Source organism: Piliocolobus tephrosceles, chromosome 1 (assembly GCF_002776525.5).
Source record: "Piliocolobus tephrosceles isolate RC106 chromosome 1, ASM277652v3, whole genome shotgun sequence".
In the NCBI taxonomy this organism is placed as follows: domain Eukaryota; kingdom Metazoa; phylum Chordata; class Mammalia; order Primates; family Cercopithecidae; genus Piliocolobus; species Piliocolobus tephrosceles.
Genome location: NC_045434.1, coordinates 187,168,211 through 187,191,954, shown reverse-complemented (window position 1 = coordinate 187,191,954; position 23,744 = coordinate 187,168,211). Strand labels below are relative to the sequence as shown.

Genomic DNA, 23,744 nt, shown 5'->3' with positions numbered 1-23,744 from the left:
GATAAGTAAAAATGACATCATGTAACGTGATAGGAAATTATTTGTGATTTCTGTTGCCTCAAAGCCACAGGTTCTGTTGATACTACTGTAGTTTATTGCCTACATTTATCATTAAAGGAAACAGTGAGTTTCAGTCAGAGGTTAGTGAAAACAAAGATGTAATTTTTCCCCACTCAAGCTCACAGCCTTCTGAACGCGATCTCAGGGGTCCATGGGCCCCAAGTTACGAATCCCCAATGATGAATCAGGACTCTTTCATGATAATGGTAGTGCAAGAAAACGATTATCTCCATCTTCCCAGAGAAAAGGAGATGAAGGCCAAGGACAGAAAGGACCAACAGGTGAGCTGCAGGCACTGGGTAGGCTCTTGCTCCCAACTTCCCAGAATTACTCACTGACAGTGTTGATTTCCAGGGCTCTGAATATCAAGAAGTCTGCCTTTTGCTTCCGCAGCTCACTCTTGAGCATCGCTGCCACCTCATGGCCTTTGAAGATCTGGTGGGGAGGCTCGTTTTGAACAAAAAATACCATTTTGGTGCTGCAGAGACATGCAACAGTACTAATGAGCTGAAGCGATCCACACCTGCAGCAACAGCTACCATTTACTAAGTACCTTCTGTTTGCGACAGACACTGTGCTAAGTATTACATGCATTCCGTCACTATAAGCCAGTGAGAAAGGTGTTATCAGGGTCATCTCCATTTTACAGAGAACAACACTGGGGCTCTGTAAGAGGGGTTAAGTAACTTGCCCAAGGTCACACAGTTGATTATGGCAGAGCCAGATCCCAATCCTGTTATGTCTGACTACAAAGTCTGTTCTTTTTAAAATGCCCTAAGCTGCCCCAGCTAACAAAAGAACCCATTCCTCCAGCAAGAAGACCCATACCCTCCATCTAACTGGAGGATGAGACAAATGGGGATTTGGTATAGCTACACCCCTGCTGTCTGCCTTTTTCCAGCTAAGACTGCTGGGTTTGTGACTGGTTTACTTGAAAGACAAACCACAATGCTTTGTTAATGTAAATTGTTGGACAGCATCAAAGCTTATCCATAGGTCACAACATAGCCAAAACAATTATGATGACAACTATGAAATTATACTACTCCATGCCCAGAATCTGTTTGCTGACTGTCAATTTCTAAGATAGGCCACATGTGAACTCACATCTGGGTAGTACCAAGGCTGTTCTATGCTTTAGCCTTAATTTTTAGTAGCCTGCCTCTTGAGCTCCATGTGAGTTTTACAATTAGAACCTTCTAAATCAGTGGGTCACACTGGTTTACAGGTGTGACCAAGATATTGATCCCCTCAGCATGCAGTGTGGCTGGGTGGGACCTGGGCATCCTCAAGGCCCTGGACCAGTTGCTTCCAGTACAAGCAGCCTTCTCTGTTTATCCCAAGATGTATCATTTTCTAGGCATGCATGACATAAAAGTCTGAGAAATACTGCCACAGACTTTCTGAAAGCTTGCTGCACCGTGGGATTAACAATGGGGCATTATCGATTCCGGAAACAAACAAACAAACAAACAAAAAAACCCTTTGCCATAAAGGATGTGTGGTTCATTGCCCATTATCTTCTCCCAGTTAACTAATTCATGCTTACAGTTTCAATTTCGGTCTATATATCAATAACCCTCAGATCTTTATCTCTTTTCCCCACATCTCTCCTGAGTGACCAGTCTATATCTGCACATACTTGTGTGACTATCTACCCCAGAGCTTCAACAGATGCCTCAAATCCAACAAGTCTCAAAATCAACTCCTAACCATTAATTGAACACTATGTGTTAGGGACTATACAAACATTAACTTATTTAATCCTCGTAACAATCCTATAAATAGGTACTAGTATTTTCACAGATAGTAAAACAGGTTCAGAGAGGTGAAGTACCTTTCACACAGAGCTAACACTAGTGGGGCAGGGCTCAGACACTGGGTCTAATATAAGGGCCATATTCTTTCCCACTGTAAAATACTATTTTCTTCCAATCACATGTTCTTCCTGAATTCCTTAACTCAGTCAGTCCAGTCCAAGCCAGAAGCTCAGGGAAACCGAGAAGCTTCTCTCTTGTTCATGCCCTATATGCAGTGCTGGTGAATCTGAGCAACCCTGTCAACAGTGCTCTTACCAGCACTCTTGCTAACATCTTTCCACTGCTTGCCAGCCAATTCCCGCCAACTTGGATCAATCAAGCAGCCATGTGCCCTGTTCCTACTCCCAGGCTGCTGAGTATACTCATCCCTAATCGTGCCATCTCTGACCTAGTGAGCCTGACTGTAGGTTAAACTCACCTGGGGAGCTTTTCCATTCTAGGTACCCAGGCCCCACTCCAGAACATCATCTGAACTATCATCTCTGGGGCTAAGGCTTGGGCAGGGTTATGTTCAGACAACCTCCACAAGATTCTACTGTGTGGCTGAAGTTGGGAACCACTGCTCTCACCTCATGTTTCCAACTCAGCTGGTCCCCCAGATCTGCCTCCATTTATTACCCATCCCCTATCTCCACTATCTCCTTTTCCTCTCAGTCTACACAAATGCTCACAAATTTCCTATTTTAAAAAGATGTTCATGTTCCACAAGGACCACAATGAAAAAAAATTTTTTTAAGATATTCTTTCAATCCTACCTCCCATATTATTTTCAGTACCAACTTCCTCAAAAAGATGTTATACTGACCATCTCTGTATCCTCAAACCATGAAATCTGTCCTCTGCCCCCAACATCCAAGTAAAATGCTCTCACTATAGTGCTGATCTACTAATCACAAACCCATAGGCCTATTTTGTGTTCTCACCACACCTCCATCCCTGTAGCATCTGAATCCTTTCGAAGCACCCCTTCTGCCAGATCACCCCTTAACTTCCAGCAGACCACTTTCATTCGGTTTTCCTCCCACCTAATTGCTGTTTCTTAGTTTCTTTTGCTACCTCTTCTTTCTCCGCCTCCTCCTTAAATAATGATGCCCTTCAGAGTTGTGTCCTCATCCGTCTTAGATCTCCTCCTAGTGAGACTCACCCCTTCTCATGGCTTTGGCTCCTGCCTGTATGCAGTAACTCCTATCTCGGGCTCTTCCTTCCACAAGCTCCAGCCTTTACTTGTGGCTAGCTGACAGAACATCTCCTGACGCAGCCCATAAGCCACCCCAAATTCAATCATCCAAACTGGTTCCACCTGCTTCCCAATCTGACCCGAACCATCTATCCAGACAACCAAACCAAAAGCCTCACATTTGATATCTCACTCACCTTCATTCCTAAAGGGCCAAGTCCTGTTGAATTACCACTGAATTTCTTTTAATTTCTTCTCCTCTTCTTCCACTACCTTAATTCAGGTTTTATTACCTTTTTACTGGACTAGTCCAGAAGCTTCCTGATTGGTCTCCCAGCCTTTGGTCTCTCCCTGTTTTAGTCTAGCTTGCTTCCACACTACTGATCTTTCTTTAAAAAAAAAATCAAATTATGGAATTTCCTTGCTTTTAAAAACAAAACAAAAACTTCACACACATAAAACAAACCAACTTGGATCTGCCTACCCAAACTATTAAAACTAAAATCCTCAGCTTGCATATAACTGTTCTCAGTCTCCACTGCCAGTCTTGTCTTCTACCACATCCTGGGGCCACTAAGCTTGAACCAAGTGACTTCTTCTGGAAGAAACTGTACACTTTCATACCACAGGGCCATTGCTCAATGCTGTTCCCCTGTTCTGAATCTCCTCCCCATCCTCCCACAACTGGTCAATACAAGTTTCCTTTTCCCTTTTTTTTTTTTTTTTTTCTTGAGACAGTCTCACTCTGTCTTCCAGACTGGTGTACAGTGGTGTGACCAGAGCTCACTGCAGCCTCAAACTCCTGGGCTCAAGTAATTCTTCTGCCTCAGCTTCCCAAAGAGCTTGGACTACAGGCTCACCACACTGCACCTGGCTAATTTTTAAATCTTCTGTAGAAGTGGGGTCTTGTTATGTTGCCCAGGTTGAAGCTTTCCTCCTTCTAGAAAAATCTGTGGATTACCCCGCCCCAACTCTCCTAGAAGAATTCATTGTCCTTGCCACAGTGTTCCACAGTGCCACTTGTTGTATCAAACTCTCCCTGTACTAATGTTCCATATTTACTAATCTCCTCTACTAGACTCTGGTTGTCAAAATAGTGGCCCTCCTACACCCTGGAGCCCTGCTGGAGTATCTAGTACCGCACATGTCATCTGCACTAGAAGACAGAAGTCTATTGAAGAAAAGGCATCATGAGTGTTTCTGGTCAGAAAGCCCCCCTTCTCTATCTAGCCACACTATTTCTCAGCTCATTCAAGAAGTCCGGGGGCCCCTGGTCTTTCCTTTGCTCCCCCCATTCATTGCCCAGCTACCTCTGCTCCGTGTACGGCTGAATCTTTTGCACAATGATGTCGGAATCCAGCACCCCCAGGAGGACCCCAATCTGGCGGATGAACATCCCCTTCAGCCTCTCAGTTAGCTGACTGACGTTGATATCCAAGATGATCTCCACCAGGTTGTTTTTCCTGGGATCTGGAAAGCATGTGGATCAGTCATGTCTTTAGAAGTAGGAGAGTAAACACAGACCTGCCAATGTGCATTTGCTTTGGCACAGGAGAGAAAGGAGTGAGAGCATTCAGATGTCCTTCAAATGGAAAGGGACGATAGTGAATTCCTGATCGGGCAATCTAGGGCTGGCTTAGAAAGCTTCTAAAGCACTCCTGATCTCTATACCATCCTGAGAATTCCCACACATGTGCTGGGGACAAGGCTGAAGCAGTGATGCAGTGAGGGGTAGAGAGTAATGATGGAAGTGGGGAAGAGAGAAACACTTAAACATTTGTTTTAAAAGCCTCTGTGCAACTAGCGGTGCCGAGCAATCCAGGCCAAGTGGGGGTATCAAGCAATCTCTCCTGACTCACATCTGATTTTCAGTGCCTCGCTGTTATTTTTTGCACAACAATGGGAGGAAAAGTGTCCATCTCAACAATCTCCTCAATAATGGGAATGCATCTGTCCCTCCAGGTTTAAATACAGTTAACAAAAGAAAATCCAGTCAGCCAAGACACAAGGATTTCCTTAGAGCCACATCACAGCTGCACTATCTTTGTATAACTCTAAAACGGTGAGGCTATCATGTTTTACTTTTGAATATGTCCTAAAGATGTTCTACATTTGGAATTTCAAACTGATTATTTGGAATGCCTTATTTACATACTTGAATGCACCACTTGTCTGTTCTGATGTATAATTTGCATAATTAGTAGACTATCTGTGATCTGACTTTAAACACAGAAGAGATTTCAGTGTCTCAGCTACTGTCCTTCCTAGAGGCAGGACAAGGACTGGAAGACCTCCCAAGATCCCTTCCTGTCTAAAACATCCATATATGAGGTTGGCCTAGATAATAAAGAGTAGGTTTAAAGTTAACATCATTTCATCAGAAGCTCAGGAATTTATAAAGCTCTATCCCACCTCCACACTCAGTGCCTCCCTATCACCAAATTAACCTCAAAGCAAAACAAAAACAAGGTTCTATTTAAGAAGAAAATTTTTATTTCTGCAAAGCTAAGAAATGTAAAGAGCACTATTACTTTACCTTCCCTGGATTGTCACATAAGGCCTGAGGCTCAGCTTATAAAAATAAATTGTTTTCTGCATCTGGATGCTGATGAGACATCATGACTCAAGCTATTCCCATGCTCAGATTCCCAAGCACCCTGAGCCCTCTCTCATCAGTCACGAGGAGAGGAGAAAGTGCTGGACTAGGAGCACAAAGGCCTGGCTCTGACACAACTGCTGTGTGACACTGAGCAAGTCCTGCCCTCTCTGAGTTTGTTTCTCCATCTGAGATGAATAGGGGGAGGTCTGTATTTCTGCATGGGTGGGAGGTATTGTTGGAACAGACGGTCTCTATGGATTTTTCAGCTTGGGGTTTCTAGATTATTTTAAAAGCCGGACATGCCATCTGGCTCTGTCCATGATGGGGGAAGGGGGTCTCAGGATAGAGGCCTTGATTGCCTAATTCAGTAATTCCACTCAGCCTCATCACTAAATGAACTTACCAGGTTTCACCTCCACAGTGGTCCGGTCTGTGTCACTCTCACCCTTTGCATCGGTCACTTTCAGGTGAAACGTGTAGGTCCCCTCGACCAGGTTCGAAAGAAAAAGGATAGGGTGATGGTCAGAATGATTTAACACCTCCTGTAGGGTTGAACAACATGGCTATGTTACAGAACAAAATGCCATTCCTTTCCCGGAGTCAGCTGCTGCTTTCCCCATAACTAGGCCCTTCAGGGCTGAACTGTATCAACCTTGGGCAGTTCCTGATCTGGAACAGCATTGCAGCCTACAACTGCTAGGATCAGGAGAGGGAAACCCATTCTGTGCTATACTAGCTTACAGAATGACCCTAAGCAAGTCACTTAACCTCTCTGGATTTCAGAGAACAATCTGGGTTTGATATAAGGGGGCACTTGATTAAAGCATATACTAGAATGCGTGGCTCCTCCTCCCCACTCCTGTGTAGCTCTCCAGCTCCTAGCGCACTTACCCCTGCTGCTGGGCTCCCCTCATCTCGAGTCCAGAGGTAGCTGACTATTCCCTTGTCATCTGAAGACTTAGAGCCATCCAGCTCTGCTGTGCTCGTGGGTAAGGTAATCACCACATTCCCAGTTATCTTGGCTATAGGTGGTTTGTTTATTTCTAATCAAAGAGAAATCATTGAAATAATGTGACATTCTGGAAAAGAAGAAATGTTTCTTCATGATGCTTATGGGGAAATTAAAACATCAAGAGTGTCTTAACTGGAGAACCTTTTTAAGTGCCTGTCCCTGCCACCAACCAACAGTGTAGATGAAAGCTACCAGCGCTTCAGTCCTGAGCTTCCAGTCCTACCTAGAGAAATGTTCTCCTAACACTGTACAACAGAGGGGACGAATGTGCTTTCCTCCCATATTCTCCCAGCAGCCTTTCCAAATGGAATCCATTTCTCTGCTTTGGAGGTATGTCATGACCAGAAATAACGGCCCCAACTGGCTTAAAACCTTGGAGTATAGGTTTCACCTAGTTGATCTTGCAAATTCTCCTTCAAAATATCTTAAAATGTTATTCTCAGAATATCTTTTTGGACCCCTTCCTTGGAACTTCACAAGAGAAAACAAAGAGCTACCTCTCTTATGTGGAGCCCCACGTGAAGCTTTGTATATTCAGATGTCTATGCAGTATTTACTCAGCTTGATATCTTGTGTCTGGAGGTCTGCATATCTGATGGTTTTTCCTGCTATCAACTTAGGGCCCTCTCCCACAGCCCTCACTGGCCACCGTGCCTGTAAACTAGAGCAAGGCCTCTGGCTGGCCTCAGTTCAAAGGCTCAGGGCAAGCATAGTGAGCTGCAGTGCAGCCGTCATTCTCAGGCCTGACAGTAGGTGTCACTGTAGCTAACAGGAGTCACGGCCCAGGTCTCAGCAATGCAGGGGCAAAATAAAAATGCAAATAGAACCCTTAATTCTTTCCCTATTCAACTGAGAAAGAAAGTAAGGAGGGAAGGAGGGAGAACTGAAAAGAAAATAAGGGGAGGGGAGGGAAGGGAAGATATAAGCAGAGGAGGGAGGGAAATTAAATTCACCTTACAGTCCAATTAAAGGCTGTTTTAGAAAAGAAAACAACAGGTGCCGTCACTCCAACCCTCCTCCCCACCTCTTGCTGTCTCTAATCAATTTCTGCACCCAAACATGACAGGACAAATTCTTCAGCTATCTGACCCAAAGAGGCTGCTACACAAACTGGAGGCGGAGATGTACCTTCTTTGACAATGACATTCACAGAGCTCTGGCTTTGCAGGTTCCTCTCATCTTTGACAGTCAAGGTGAACACATATGTCCCCACTTGCAGCCCAGTGACAGTGGCAACACTGCTGTTAGCATTCTGGAGCTGCACCCCATCAGGTCCCCTGCAAAAAGAGAAACCAGAGGGTGGAGTCGTACCTGTCTGCTGCTGTCCTGTCCCTAACTTAGCAAGAGGACACAATGACTCCCTCAGCAAAGACACCAACTATTGTTATCCAGACCTTGACAAGACATGTTTAAAAATATTTCAATTGGACAAAGGGTCATTTGGCCTCAAAATACAGGCTGCCTGCTGGTCAGAAAATTCCAATAGCTTTCAAACACCTCTAACCTTATCCTTTATATGAACTTCTAGAACACTTGAACTCTTTACTGTTTTGGTTTGTAAAAGGAAGAAAGTTCTCTGAGTAAGTCTCTGATCAAAAGAATGATTTAAGAGTGATGTTTTTAAAAAGCATTTCTGGCCCAGTAGTTGGTTTGGCTCTTGCCAGCAAGGAAGCAAAATGCATTTCTTAATCACTGCCCAAATCCCTCCTGATGAAAAGTCAAGGAAAGGAAATGGGGCAAGACTGCAGAGGAACACTCAGGAAAAAACCATCTTGTTCATAACAACTCTATAAGCAAAGTTCCCTCCAGCTCCTGGACAGGGGCCATCAAGCACCCAGGACACCGCATATCCCTTCTTCCCCCTTGTCGCCTCAGAGAGTTGCCTGCAGCAGCCAAGGAAGCTCTGTGCCAACATTGAGGCTGCACACAGCCAGAGAGCCCTCTGCTCAAGGATCAAAATGCCCGAGCTTTCTTGAAAACTACAGGACAGCCAGAGAAATCTGCAGACATCCAGGATATACTTTGTTTTGCCTTTTAAAGTTACAGCCTCTGATCCTGGTAGCTCCCCCTGAAGCCCAGTGTCCTTCAAGAAGCTATGCTAAGCATTATCTCTGCTGTAAACACTAATAAAACTCAGCTAAAAGGTCTATCAGCCATATCTTCAATAAACAATTATAATTAAAAACACCCTGGGCTGGGTAAGATTATGTTCTACAGAAGATAAAAACAAGAGCTGAGGGAAATAATTTCCAGATTCCAACTCAGCAATATAAAAAGCAAGTCATTTTTATAGTTAAATTAAAGCTCTTTTCCACCCATCTCCAATACCTTTATCAAACAAACAAACAAACAAACAAATAGACACAAAACCAAAAAACCCAGGCTGTCCTATGGTTGCTACCTTTGGAAACAGAATACTTTTAACTCTTAGAATATTTTGCTACTTGTGGGATCCTGCATATAATTTCAGTTGCATTAGTTATGGTTTAAAGGAGCTGAAAGAAACTACAGGAACTAAGAATGGTTCAGTTAGGTAATTTCAATGTAATTAGAATTATTTTGATTACTGCCTTTGGCCTCTGGTTAATTTAATTGGTAAATGGTGTCTGCAAGAAAACAATAACAGAGTAATGCTTTCATTTTATAGATGTATTTTCAGTTTCTCTTAATAGCTGTTCTGCCCCATCCCCCGTGCCAGCCTTACCCAGTTAATTCTGAGCAACACTATTTTTCTGCTCTATTACCCCTTCCATCCTGCCTCTCAAGTGTAATTAAACTCTGCATTTTAGCAGATGGATTGTACCTGCAAAAGCACCAGGATCGCACAGTACTACCTGGAGACTAGCTGATGGCAAGCATTCTTTTTTTCTTACAAAAATTATTTTATAACATCATTTTCTTGGAGTTGAAGTTTGGAATTGCAAACATTTCTTCCTCAGTCACCCCACTGGATAAGCCAATAAGAGCAAATCAACTCATAATAGCAAATAAAACCTTGCTCTTCCAAGGTCTGGAGGCTTTGCAAAAATAAGGATTTTGTGTCGATACTCACTGTGTTTTTTCCCAGAGATAAGAGATAATTTTCTGATCATCTGAGCTCTTGCTGCCATCCAGGGTTGTGCTATCCACAGGAAGGGTCAGCTCTTTATCTGGGCCTGCATCTGCCTGAGGAGGCTTGTTGTTTTCTGGAAGACAAAGAGTTAGAGGTCAAAAGCAGCCAGTCCAGGTGGGAAAGGAGAGGAACCAATTGGGACATATGTTCTGGAAGCCATGGACTCTGCCTCTCAGGCCACAGAACTGTCAGATACTGTGGGAGATGTGGTTACCATAGGGAGCACACAATAAAGTATATAAGACTGAAACATATCAAGCAATTCTGACAGAAACATAGTAGAACATAATGAAGTTATAATGCCATACTAATTTGAACTCTAATGCTAAGGGAGTTCAAATGAAAGGATTTGAGTGACAAGACAGGACTGTCCTGAGGAAGTGAGTTTTAAGCAGGCCCTTAGAGGATGTGGTATTGGGTTTTGGTGCAAAAGTCATTGCCATTGAAGGGAATGGCAAAAACCGCAATTACTTTTGTACCAACCATAGGATTTGGGATGGCATAAACTCTATCTCCTAGGTCTCCTTCAAGGTACCAACAACTAGCCAAGGAAAGGGCACAAGCTGAGGCTGGGAACTATCCTTCATCTCTAGCTATGAAGAAAGCACAAGGGGAAGGGAAACTAGCAGTCACCAGAGGCTCCATGGATCGGTGCCTTCTGCTTCTACCCTCATACACCTCAGAACCCAACCCTCTTTTCTCCCAAGGTTAAATGGACCCACCAACAGAAGAGCCTGAACCACAAGGCTGGAGCTTACCAGGCTGCACAATAACAGTCACTTGAGCAGTGGCCTGCTGTCCTATTGTGTCAGTCACTGTAAGTTGGTAAGTGTAGTCTCCTTCTTGCATTGCAGAGAGTTGTAAGGTTGGTGTCCTGACACCCTACAAATACAAATACAGAAGTGGAAAGGTAGACTCCCAGAATCACAACATCACACAAAATTCCTACTCTGGTAAAAACGATTCAGTTTTCTAAACCTAAGACCTGAGATGGTACTGGGCTATTACGTCCCAGTTCAGCACATGAGTGAATGTGGAGTCAGATATCATGAGGCATCTTGCTAACCCTCTCTGACACAGCAGCAGTTTCAAATAAAACCAGAACTCTCATGAGAGAGGTGAGTATCGGGAAATGTGCAGAGATTACCAAGGCCAGTCTCTGCGACTCAAACCAGAAAGAATACTGTGAACATACAATAAATGACCCAGATTTTAAAACACTGTTTAAAAAGATCCTCTTCCTACTGAGGCTGCACAGTGCTCCTGACAAAACTGTCTCAGTGAAACACAGCAGCAGCTCAAGATGCTATAGAACACCATACTGTCTCCTTCAGATCTGTACAGGTTCTGCAACAACCTAACACAACATTTAGACAAAAGCCAGGCAAAACGGAGGCTTTAAGTGAGGTCTTCAATCTAGAAATATAGAATCTTCAGGATCAGGACACTATAAATAATTTTGGGCAAACTTCCAATGCAGGAACTTCCTGTGGAGCAGTGGGCAAAAACTAGTAGCCCATGGGCTGAATCCAGCTTGCAAACATTTTGTTTGGCCTGTAGTGTCTTTCACATTGGAAATTTTCACATGAAGGTCTCAATTTCTTTCTTCTCTTGAAAAGCTGGGCTATCAAGCAATGTTGGGACCATCCCTCCATGTGGCAACAACCAGCTGGACCTGAAGAGCAGATGACTCCTTTAGTCAGGGCTTAAGCTCTCCAGTTCAGCACAGCCACCATCCAGTTTTCTTTCTTCATGTTACCTGCCTGGTGACAGATCTAGTCTCTCTTCTTAAGCATCTATAGAGGAAAATACTCACCATCTAGTCAATCTACTCTAACTTGTTACAGAGCTCACTGAGATTTGCACCCTTGTAGCTTCTAAATAGTTTGACTCTCTAGAGTCATCCAGAACAACTAACATTTCTCAGCGTTTTCCTCTAATACTAAACATTTAAGATAAAAATCGTTTTTTTTTTTTTGTTTTTTTTTTTTTTTGAGATGGAGTCTTGCTCTGTCACCCAGGCTGGAGTGCAATGGTGTGATCTCGGCTCACTGCAACCTCCGCCTCCTAGGTTCAAGGGATTCTCCTGCCTCAGCCTCCCAAGTAGCTGGGATTACAGGCGCATGCCACCACGCCCGGCTAACTTTTTATATCTTTAGTAGAGACAGGGTTTCACAATGTTGGCCAGGCTGGTCTTGAACTCCTGACCTCATGATCTGCCCGCCTCAGCTTCCTACAGTACTGGGATTACAGGCGTGAGCCACCACACCCAGCCAAGATAAAGATTTTTGCCATCACATTAATCAAAGGCCCCTAAAGCTTTCTCAGTTTGTTTGGAGGTTTCTAAAAATGCAGTCCAGCAGCTCTACTTCTCTTGAGCAAGAAAAAAAATAGGAACCATTCCCTCCTACCTGCATCTCCACCACTTTCCCTTTGCTGCTTGGGCTGAGTGACCACTCATAGCTGGTAATGCCATGATCATCAGTGCTCTGGTTCCCAAAGAGGGTGATGGAGTTTTTGGGCAGGGTGATCACTTGGTTGGGGCCTGCGTTGGCCACAGGGGGGTAATCCACAGCTTTGTTCACTGTCAGGTTTGCAGTAGTAGAGTTGGTAGCTCCATCAGAGTCTACTACAGTCAAGCTATCAGGGCAGAGAGAGAAGTGTGATCAGGGATGGGTTTAAGGAAAGGAATACACATCAGAAGACTGAAAATTAAGGCTAAGAAATAACAATGTGGCAAGGTTACCTATTCTTACCCATTCCTATTGGAAAAGCAGAAAGTACTACTAGAAGCTAACACTGACTGAAGTTTTATGATGTGCTAGGCACTGTTCCAAGTTCTTTATATCTCATTAAATCCTCACAACAACTCTATAAAGTATTATCCTCATTTTACTCCTCACATACATGAGGAGAAAGGCAGAGAGGCCAGGTACATTGGCACACACCTGTAATCCCAGCACTTTGCGAGGCCAAGGCATGCGGATCACCTGAGGTTGGGAGTTTGAGACCAGCCTGGCCAACATGGTGAAACTCCATCTCTACTAAAAATACAAAAATTAGCCAGGCATGGTGGTGCAGGCCTGTAATCCAGCTATTTGGGAGGCTGAGGCAGGAGAATTGCTTGAACCCGGGAGGCAGATGTTGCAGTGAGCTGTGATTGCATCACTGCACTCCAGCCTGGGTGACAGAGGGAAACTTCATGAAAAAAAAAAGAAGGAAGGAAGGGAGGGAGGGAGGGAGGGAGGGAGGAATATAACTTGCCCAAGGTCATACAGCTTGAAAGCAGTGGAATCAGGTTCTGAATCCAATCAATATGTCTCCAGTCCCATTTCGTTCTACTGCTGCCTGCATGCATCTATGTCCTGAGACCTTTATAAGCATTGTCTGATATGGCCCTCATAACAACCATATAGAGTAGGCATCACTAATCCCACTTTTATAAGAGGCTTAGAGAGGCTACATAACCCATCCAAGGGCTATATAGTGAGCCAAGATACAAGCCCAGTTCTCTGATTCCAAAGCTCAGAAACCAAATCTAAAGAAGAGGTAGTTCTTGGTCCCTATTTCCTACACTACGTAGTGCAAGCTCTGTCTGTGGCAGGCTGTTTTCCCATCATCCTGTTCCAGCTGTGTATGTATCACAAGGATGGACATCCTAGGCAGACAGCCTGCAGGACGAACCAGGAGGGCTGGCTCCAATAAGGCAGGAGCTTGAAATGAAAATGAATTCTCCTACGCAACAGTCCCACAATTTGTGCCAGTGAGACACAGGATTTGCAAAACGAAAAAAAAAATGTTCATTTATAAGAGCAGGCTTTTACCTAAATAATGCCTTCCAGCTGAACAGCCTAAAGCTTCTCATGCCACCTCAAAATGTGAGCATAAGCAAGCAAGGAGGTTTGGGATCTTTCCATTTTGCTGACAGAAAGAGGAAAAGCATAGAAAAGACATATAGTTTGTTTAAATCTCACCACCAGCCACAGACAGGGCCAGACACCAGTGAGGTTTTATCCTGCAATCTCACCTTTTACCTATGGTGTGAAGGGGATTTTTGGTATTACAGCCTTTAGGAAAAAAGCACAAAAACCTCAGACACACAAACATGCACCAATCAGCAGATATCTGAAAAAGAAACATTTACAGAAAGTTTTGCCTCTTTTTCTAGTTTCTCTGTTGTTTTCACAGGTTTGGGGGCTTTTGTTTTTTGGTTTTTTTTTTTTTTTTTTTTTTTTGAGATGGAGTCTTGCTCTGTCGCCCAGGCAGGAGTGCAGGGGTGCGATCTCGGCTTACTGCAAGCTCCGCCTCCCGGGTTCACGCCATTCTCCTGCCTCAACCTCCCAAGTACCTGAGACTGCAGGCACCTGCCACCATGTCCAGCCAATTTTTTTTGTATTTTTAGTAGACACGGGGTTTCACCGTGTTAGCCAGGCTGGTCTCAATCCCCTGACTTCGTGATTGGCCCGCCCCGGCCTCCCAAATTGCTGGGATTACAGGCGTGAGCCACTGCGCCTGGCCTGTTTTTTGTTTTTAACATATGCCATTTGTCTCCTATGTCAGGACAAAAGCACCTTATAGACAGATAGCAAAATGGCAGCTGCCCATTTTCTCTTTCACCTCAAACAGTTCCTGCCTTGCCTGCAATGATCCTGAAACCAAACAGCAGCTGACTACAGGGCTAAGGAAAAAAGGCTACTGCCATGTAAAAGTAAGAGATGAAAAGGTGTGTGAATTACTAACCTTAATGCTAATCAAATCCAATCATACCATTTCATAGATTTTTTGTAAAAATGAGGGCTAGGAAAAAAAAAATCACTCTCATACCCCATCCACTAAAAAACCTGTAGGTTAACCTTGTGGTTAAAAGCTTAGACTCTAGAGTTAGACTGTTTTTGTGACCTTAGGCAAGTTACTTAACCTCTTTGTTCCAAAATGTCCTAATCTGTAAAATGAGGATAACCATAATACCTGTTATAAGAACTAAATGCAATACTGCCAGCAAAGAGCTCAGAATAGTATTTAGCACATAGTAAATGTTCAAGAAATATCAGCTATCATTGTTACTATTTTTTAAAAGGATCAACCCAGCCCAAGCTGAATTCTGTAAATAGAAAAATTCCTACATTAGAACTCTAAGGTGAAAACCAGCTCAAATTTCCATTTTAAGCAAAGTAGAAGGCTCCAATCTTGTTGTACTGGCAGCTACTTTTCATTCACCTGAAGTGTTGAATCGATGGAAATCCTGCTAAGTCAGAAGTTGCATATTGATTTATATGGTAGGTATTGTGCTAGGATACTCATTTCTGTGTCCCTGGCACCATCTAAAAATTTGGTTAATCTCAGATTCATGGGAAGACAGATAAATATGAATAAACTGTCACACTATGGTAAATGCCACATAGAGGCCCTGAGTGCAACAGGGAAAGAGGAGAGCCATATTCTCTCCTGTTTGGAGGGATCTCAGAGAACTACTGGAAATTGAGGAGGTTCTTAAGGATGGGTAAAACTTGAACAGATTAAGAAGGGAATTAAAGGAAGTATGAACAAAACACATGGATCAAGTCAAGGAGTGAAGTAGAATGAACCCTGACTTCAGGGTTAGAAAATCTGCATTTAAGTTCCAGCTGTGAGACCTCAGAGAAGCCTCATTTTTCTTAGCTGTCAGAGGAAGATAGTATCATCCATAGATCATGTTTGTATGATACTCATATATTAATACCAGTGCTTTTTAACATACAAGGAATTATGCAAATATAAGGAGGATTACTCTAGAATCAGCTTCAAAGCTTTAGTGATCACTCTAGAATATCAATACCAGCTCCCCAAAAGTACTTTCTTTCAATCAAATTCCCCAAAAATCCCAACAGAGAATGAAAACCACTAGTTAAATGTAAAGATTATGAAGTATCGTAAGCTGAAGAAGCATTTTCTAAAGGGAAGAAAAAAATGAGAGCAGGTTCCTTCAGATTTTGCCTGAGAAAAGGCAAAAGAAGACGGGCCTTTTCATTTAACAACAGAAACCCTAAAAAAAATGTTTGGAGACCTGCCAGATAAGGCTTGAGAAAGATTAACTGTGGCAGATCCTGATCTACTGTATAAGAACCTTTGCCCTAGAAAGTTACCATTGTTGTAATCACAATCACCATAGGGCTCAGAGAACCAGTGGGACCAAAAGCTGTATTATCAACCAATTTCACAGTGAATTTGATATTTGTCAAAGTTACTCATATAAGAATGTAAAACCCATGAGATGAAAAAAAAAAAGGCCTATAGTAAACTTGAAGCTGAATCCTAGTTTACCTGAAAGTGTAGTTCCCAGGAACGAGTTTACTTAGTTTTAATATGGCTGTATCTTCAGAAATCTTCTCTTCTCTCAGAGGCCCCTTAAGTTCTTCCCAATGGTACTGCACGATTTTATCATCATCAGTGCTTTCTTGACCATAAAGAAACATCAGTTACAACATGAGAATGCTTGGTCTTAGCACTTATCCAGTTTACACAAACCAGGACAACGACCCAGAGATTTGAAGCTAGGAAAACTTCATGAAATTACAGACTATCTCTCCAGAACGTTTCTTCCCTAGGAATACTGGGTTATTCTGCCTCTCTATGTATATTCCACTGCGTAGCTTTCCAAGGACTCCAACACAGGCAACCTTTGGTTAAAATACTACTGCATGAAGAAAGGAAAATCAATAATTCTTAAACACATGAAAAAATACCCAACCTCATTTAAAAGAAATGCAAATTAAATTTACAACTGAGATAGCATTTTTTTCTAACCTATCAAGTTGGTAAAGACCAAAATTTCATAACACATTATATTGGTAAAGGTGTGGAGAAAGATGACCTCTCATTAGTCATGGTATAAACATAAACTGACACAACTTTTATAATGAGCAATTTGGCAACATTTATCTCTGCCCTGCAATTCTTCTATGAATTTATCCTGCAAATGTACATGTGTTAAACATCATGTTTACAAGATTATTCATGGTAACATTGTTTGTAATAGCAAAAGAATGAGAGTAATCTAAATGGTCATCAATAGAAATTGATTGAAAACAAGTAAGAACTCATACAATGAAATTATACATCTATACGATGGAATGCTACTTAATCATTTTTTTAAAAAAAGAATAACTATCTATCTTATGTGTTGATTTAGAAAAATTCTCCAGGCCAGGCATGGTGGCTCACGCCTGTAATTCCAGCACTTTGGGAGGCCAAGGTGGGTGGATCACCTGAGGTCAGGAGTTCGAGACCAGCCTGACCAACATGAAGAAACCCCGTCTCTACTAAAAATACAAAATTAGCCAGGCGTGGTGGTGTGCACCTGTAATCCCAGCTACTCAGGAGGCTGAGGTAGGAGAATCGCTTGAACCTGGGAGGTAGAGGTTGCGGTGAGCCAAGATTATGCCATTGCACTCCAGCCTGGACAAGAGGAGCAAAACTCTGTCTCAAAAAAAAGGAAAAATTTTCCAACATACAAAAACAAGCATCACACATAACAGCACATATAATGTGCTTTCATTTGTATAAACATAAGACAGAAGGACTATATATGTATTTTCTTATATATGTATAAAATATCTCTAATAGGATACATAAAATAATACCATTGGTTGTCTGAAGGAAAACTGCACAGTTAGGAGACATGGATAGTATGATTCTTTTCACTGTACACATTTGCATATTATTTAACTTTCACCTATTCAAAACTGTAAAATAAAACAGTACAATGTGAGCCCTTTCTACCACTATCACAAGGGCTTCTTCCTGTTCTCTCTCTTGCCTCTTGGCCTACAATCATCCTCCTAGCCTCCCCTTCTTGCCAGCAGCATCAACATCAAATGCTTAACCTTGTTAGAGGGTCCTCTACTAAAGCTGTGACTGCCTCTGCCAAAAACCATCAGTGGTGCCAAGATAGTCAGGGTAAAGGACCTTAACCGGTCTCAAAAAATCAAAACAAAACAAAACGAAAAAGCAAATACTGGTGAGAAGATAGGTCTGAAACCTCTTGCACCATATAGCCACGATTAAGGGCAAACACCCACAAATCCTCTCAGGTCACTCACTGGATGACACTACTCTGAAGAGCAAAATGTTAAGGAGCCAGACCAGGGTGTGGAGTGCATTCTGTGAGTGTCTCCAGGAGGAGGCTGATGAGAATCTTGTTAGGCAAGTGATGGCTGGGTAAAAGCTCCTCAGTCAGGCCTCCCAGTTACTTGATTGGAAGGAACTTTGGTTCTATGAATGAAAAAGGCAACTCCAACTAAGCAAATATGAAAACCAGTGAGCTTCAACTAAAATCATGCTAACTACATGCATAATTTCAGTTTCTTACCATTTCAAAGTGGAAATATTACTTCAAATAGGCTACATGGGGATTTTAAAGAAGGCCTGTCTGGTGTGTTGCTTTTCGGTCAGTTGCTTCAGATAGTTGGCCTTCCCCTAACACAGTCAACATGACTGGCCTAAACAGATCGCAGACATAGCTGGCCCCAAATCTTCTACTAGAGTTTTCTACCAGAGTACACGGTGAATGTTCTTCTAAAACATCATACTTAGACAAGTACTCACGACTGCCATCAATGACTGTAGAAGTGGTTGGCAAAGAGATCTCCTGGAACTGAGGTGACACGATAGCAACAGGAGGCTGATTCTTACGGGGCTCTGCAAGAAAGTGACCCAAAAGAAATTGGGAAAGGGGCTTCAGAAATTACAGGAGGAGCAGGATGTATCTGAGAGGATTATAAATCAATTTCCATTCCATACATTACTGGTCCCTAACTTTTTTGGCACCAGGGACCAGTTTTGTGGAAGACATTTTTTCCATGAATGGGGGTGGGGGTTGGGGGTTGGAGTGCAGTGTGTGGTTTGGGGATAAAACTTCCACCTCAGACCATCAGGGATTAGATCCTCAAAAGGAGTGTACAACCTAGACCCCTTGCATGTGCAGTTCACAATAGGGTTCATCCTCCTGTGAGAATCTAATGCCATCACTGATCTGACAGGAGGCAGAGCTCTGGCAGTAGTGCTCATTCACCCGCCATTTATCTCCTACTGTGCAGCCCAGTTCCTAACAGGCCAGGGACTGGTAGTGGTCCATGGCCTGGGGGTTGGGGACCCCTACATTACATAATTAATGACTGAATCATCACCACACAGGAGAGTCACAAGACCAGATTGCCATTCTAACATAAGACACTTGGGAGTATAAAAGCCTCTTCCAAATCTGACCATTCCTAAAACCATGCCCTGTGTATTCTTTCAATGCTCACATGCTATATAGTTGATGAAAAGTACTACAGCAGCAAGTGACTCCTTTCAGCTAAGCTTGACTAGAGGCAGACAACAAATAAGCTTTGGGCAATAAAGGCCTTGGCAATCTAACTGTCCCTTGGCACAGACCGTGCTGAAAAGCTGATGGGTGGTTTCTCAACCATGCTAGAGTTCCCTGTATGTGAACTAGCTATGGGTTAAGTGATGTGAAGGTCACAAACCACTCTGGTCCACCCAAATGACTGTGTGCTACAAATCCATGGCCTTTTCTTTGCAAAATGATCAAATGGTCTTGATGCTGATCACATTTTTAAGAAGGTGAAAGGATTATCTTGGCTACACAGTTTAAGGAATGAAAAGAAAATCTATTACCAACAAAGAAAAGAGTATTGAGAATTTATGCTGTATATTTACCAAATATACTGTTGATATGGTCTGGCTGTGTCTCCACCTAAATCTCATCTTGAATTGTAACTCCCACAATTCCCACGTCATGGGAGGAACCTGGTGGGAGGCGATTGAATTATGGGGGCGGGTCTTTCCTGTGCTGTTCTCGTGATAGTGATGAGTCTCATGAGATTTGATGGTTTTAAAAATGGGAGTTTCTCTGCACAAGCTCTCTTTTTGCCTGCTGTCATCTACATAAGACGTGACTTGCTCCTCCTTGCCTTCTGCCATGATTGTGAGGCCTTGCCAGCCACGTGGAACTGTAAGTCCATTAAACCTCTTTCTTTTGTAAATTGCCCAGTCTCGGATATGTCTTTATCAGCACCATGAAAATGCACTAATACAACTGTCCAACTTCTCTTAAATTTCTCTGAAAATGGAAAATAAGATTCCTTCCTACTGCACTGTGATCTACCTACAGTGGTTCATTTTAAAAGAATGATAGGATTTTGTTACCAAGGTGAAAGAGACTGGTAGTGTTTAAATGAGGAACTCTGTGTACAAAGACCGGCATCTCTGGAAAGAGATCAGAAAGAGCTGGTCACTTGGCTGGTTCTCCTTCTGCACGCTTCTTCTAGGCTCTTGGCTTCCCTGTGTCTGTTAATTACAACACATGGTCCTCTCTCAGCATGGCCCACTTGAAGAAGTAGTTCTCGGTAAATAAGTTATTGCTTAGGCCATACTGCACTGTAGGCCATGTGTCCAGCTCAGCATTCCAACTACAGCACTGTGGAACAAAGTCTGTATTTTGCTATTATAACTGTTAACCACACTGAACTAGGAATTGCTGAATAAATATATTACAAAAAAAAAAGGGAATCAAAAACCCCCTAATCAAATCTGTCTCCTCAGGAGTCCTGCAGAGGGAGGGAGGGAGACACAATCAGGGCTGAAAACATACCTGGCTTGACTGTCACGTTCACATAGCCTTCCCCATGGGCATTCTGACCCTCTACAATCACTTTGAATTCATACAGGCCTGGAGTGAGCTGCAGAAGTGAGAGAAGATCTCTTAGACAATCACAAAGAACAGAATTACATTTAAAATAAGATATATCTGAACTTTCCCAAGCTGAATCTTACACTCTTTCCTTCCCCTGTTTCCAAAATGGAAAAAGTCAACTAGCCTGTAATCCTAGCAATTTGGGAGGAAGCGGGTGGATCACTTGAGTTCAGGAGTTTGAGACCAGCCTGGCCAATATATGGTGAAACCCCATCTCTACCAAAAATACAAAAATTAGCCAGGTGTGGTGGCACACACCTGTAGTCCCAGCTACTTAGTAGGCTGAGGTGAAAGGATGGCTTGAGCCCGAGAGATGGAGGTTGCAGTGAGCCGAGATCATGTCACTGCACTCCAGCAAAAAAAAGTACACTAGTTGAAGAGATAAACAATGAACTGAAAAAAAAAAAAAGGAAAAAAAAAAAACTTTTAATGTGAATCTTATGACTAGCTGACTCTAGAACAACAGAAGGGATTTCAAGTATCTCTGTACTCCCATTTTCTTTTCAGAAGAACATTAAGGGCCCAAATATCCCACTCCACAGAGTTACGAAATTAAAATAATCATCACTTCAAAGAAAAACATTTTGTAAAGATACTAAATAGTTCCCAAATATCTGAATATTTTTCCCTCCTGATTTTTACTAATTTATAAACTTAATATAAAAGAAAAAAACAAAAAAGTACCCAGTATATCACTATCATAACACATCAACTTATCGAATTTCTCCATTTCCTTCTAATCCTTGACCACATATTAAACTAATAGTTGTGTACGGCTCATTTGTTTAACAAACATTTACTGAAACCAAATCATGTACCAGTCATTGTCCTAGGCTTGTAGTTTGGATATGAATAAGGTAAGATCTCTATCTTCAAAGAGCTCATATTTCAGTGGTATTCAAAGTTCTAGCTACAATTGAGGTATCAAACTTTCTATTGTTCTTTCTTCCATTCATTTAGCATGAACATCTTCCCTACTATAATACAGTCTTTTTTGTTTTGTTTTGTTTTTTGTTTTTTTTTGAGACAGAGTCTCACCCTGTCATCCAGGCTGGAAAGCAATGATGCAATCTTGGCTCACTGCAACTGCTCCCTCCTGGGTTCAAGTGATTCTCATGCCTCAGCCTCCCGAGTAGTTGGGACTACAGGCATGCACCACCATTCCCAGCTAATTTTTATATTTTTGGTAGAGACGGGGTTTCGCCATGTTGGCCAGGCTGGTCTTGAGCTCCTGACCTCAGGTGATCCACCTACCTCGGCCTCTCAAAGTGCTGGGATTACAGGCTTGAGCCACCGCACCTGGCCACAATCTTTTTAATATTTATTTTAACAACCACAGAGTAGTACATGAATAAGTGTGTCAAATTTCACATAAGCCTTTCAAACTGTTGGACACTTAAGTTGTTTCCAAATTTTTACTATTATAACTAATGCTGTAATGAACATCTTCCAGGCACTTTTTTTTTTCTTTTTCTTTTGAAGTATTTTTTTTGGGGGGTAAATACTAATTGAGCCACAAGTAGCATCTTTGGCTACTTCCTCTTTATAATACTCTTCCTCTTGGCTTTTACTTCTGTGCCCATGCTTCACTTCTTTCAGTTTCCTCTACCCTCCATCCCTTAAATGATGGGTGTTCCCAGGATTCCAACCTCAGCCTGCTTATTTCTTCACTCTGCACACTCTGCCTGGTTGACTTTATCTATTGCTGTGGCTTCACAAATCATCTATTTGAGGCTGATATGCAAATATATCTCTCCAGCCCAGACTTGTCTTCTGACCTCCAGTCCCTCTCCACCAGCTACTAACTGGACAATTCAATTCAGATGTCTCACGGGTACCTCAAACTCACTCTGTTCAAAAATGAATTAATAATCTGCAAACTGCTCCCTAAAACTTGCTCCTCCTTCTGTGCTCCTCATTTCAATGAACATCCACCCAGGTATCTAAGCCAAAAAGCTAGAATTATCCTAGACTTCTCTTCCCCAACATCCCCAACCAGTTCATCAATCATCAAATTTTATCAAGTCAAACTCCATATTATTTTTCCAATCTATTCACTTGTCTCCATCCACACTGCCATCACCTTAGTTCTTAACCACTTGTCAAAGCACAATTATTAAAGGTATGGCCTGGCCGGGCGTGGTGGCTCAAGCCTGTAATCCCAGCACTTTGGGAGGCCGAGACGGGAGGATCACGAGGTCAGGAGATCGAGACCATCCTGGCTAACACAGTGAAACCCTGTCTCTACTAAAAAATACAAAAAACTAGCCAGGCGAGGTGGCGGGCGCCTGTAGTCCCAGTTACTCGAGAGGCTGAGGCAGGAGAATGGAGTAAACCCGGGAGGCGGAGCTTGCAGTGAGTTGAGATCCGGTCACTGCACTCCAGCCTGGGCGACAGAGCGAGACTCCGTCTCAAAAAATAATAATAATAAAAACTTAAAAAATAAATAAAAGTATGGCCTTTAGAGATGGAAAGCTCCAGTTCAGACCTACCATTTAATACCTTTGTGAACTTTGGCCACATCACTTCATTTCTCCAGTTTTTAGTTTTGTCATTTGTAAAAAATATAGTAATACCTACATCCTGGGATTGTTATGAAGATTAAAAGAAATAAGTGTATAAAATAGTCAGCACTGGGTATGGCACATGGTATGAATTCAACAGGTGGTTTTTATTTTTATTTTTTGAGACATAGTCTCACTTTGTTGCCAGCCTGGAGTGCAGTGGCATGATCATGGCTCACTGCAACCTCCACCTCCTGGGTTCAAATGATCCTCCCACCTCAGCCTCCCGAGTAGCTGGGACCACAGGCACGTGCCACCACACCCAACTAATTTTTACATTTTTTGTGGAGCTAGAGTTTCACCATGTTGTCCAGGCTGGTGGTTTTCAATTTTACTTATTTAGTTCTTTTACTCAGGCTATTACCATTTTACACCTAAATTTTTCAACAGATTCCTCACTGACTTCTATAGTTTGAGTCTTATCTCCTCCAATCTGTAGTCAGGTGATTTTTCTAATCTGAAGATCTAAACATGTGTTTCTCTTGCTTAAAGCCTTTCAAGGGCTCTATATTCCTTCTGGATAAGATTCAAAGTCCTTAATCCAGCATATAAAGCTTTTGCTCCATCTGACCCCTGCATCTTTCCAACTTAGAACCACATATCAATTCCCTTTTCTCCACATTTTCTCTCTCATTTTTGGCCCAGTGGACATGTTGCTTCTTCTG

General features: G+C 42.5%; 1 protein-coding gene across 5 annotated transcripts in view; it reads right to left on the bottom strand.

The window, feature by feature from the left end:
* The window catches only part of KIAA0319L (KIAA0319 like), a 130,360-nt gene that overhangs the window by 10,124 nt on the left and 96,492 nt on the right, over positions 1-23,744 (bottom strand). For all 5 annotated transcript variants that reach the window (XR_002735659.2, XM_023232260.2, XM_023232258.1 and 2 more), the window contains 11 exons: positions 20,414-20,501; positions 18,364-18,456; positions 16,081-16,213; positions 12,192-12,420; positions 10,539-10,662; positions 9,721-9,853; positions 7,797-7,945; positions 6,548-6,699; positions 6,060-6,198; positions 4,368-4,527; positions 396-538 (listed from right to left, as the gene is read on the bottom strand). Coding sequence is in view for 4 of the 5 variants with exons in the window: in XM_023232260.2 (XP_023088028.1) it covers positions 396-538; positions 4,368-4,527; positions 6,060-6,198; positions 6,548-6,699; positions 7,797-7,945; positions 9,721-9,853; positions 10,539-10,662; positions 12,192-12,420; positions 16,081-16,213; positions 18,364-18,456; positions 20,414-20,501 (1,543 nt within the window). In the remaining variant the exon portion in view is untranslated. The remainder of the gene's footprint in view (positions 1-395; positions 539-4,367; positions 4,528-6,059; positions 6,199-6,547; positions 6,700-7,796; positions 7,946-9,720; positions 9,854-10,538; positions 10,663-12,191; positions 12,421-16,080; positions 16,214-18,363; positions 18,457-20,413; positions 20,502-23,744) is intronic.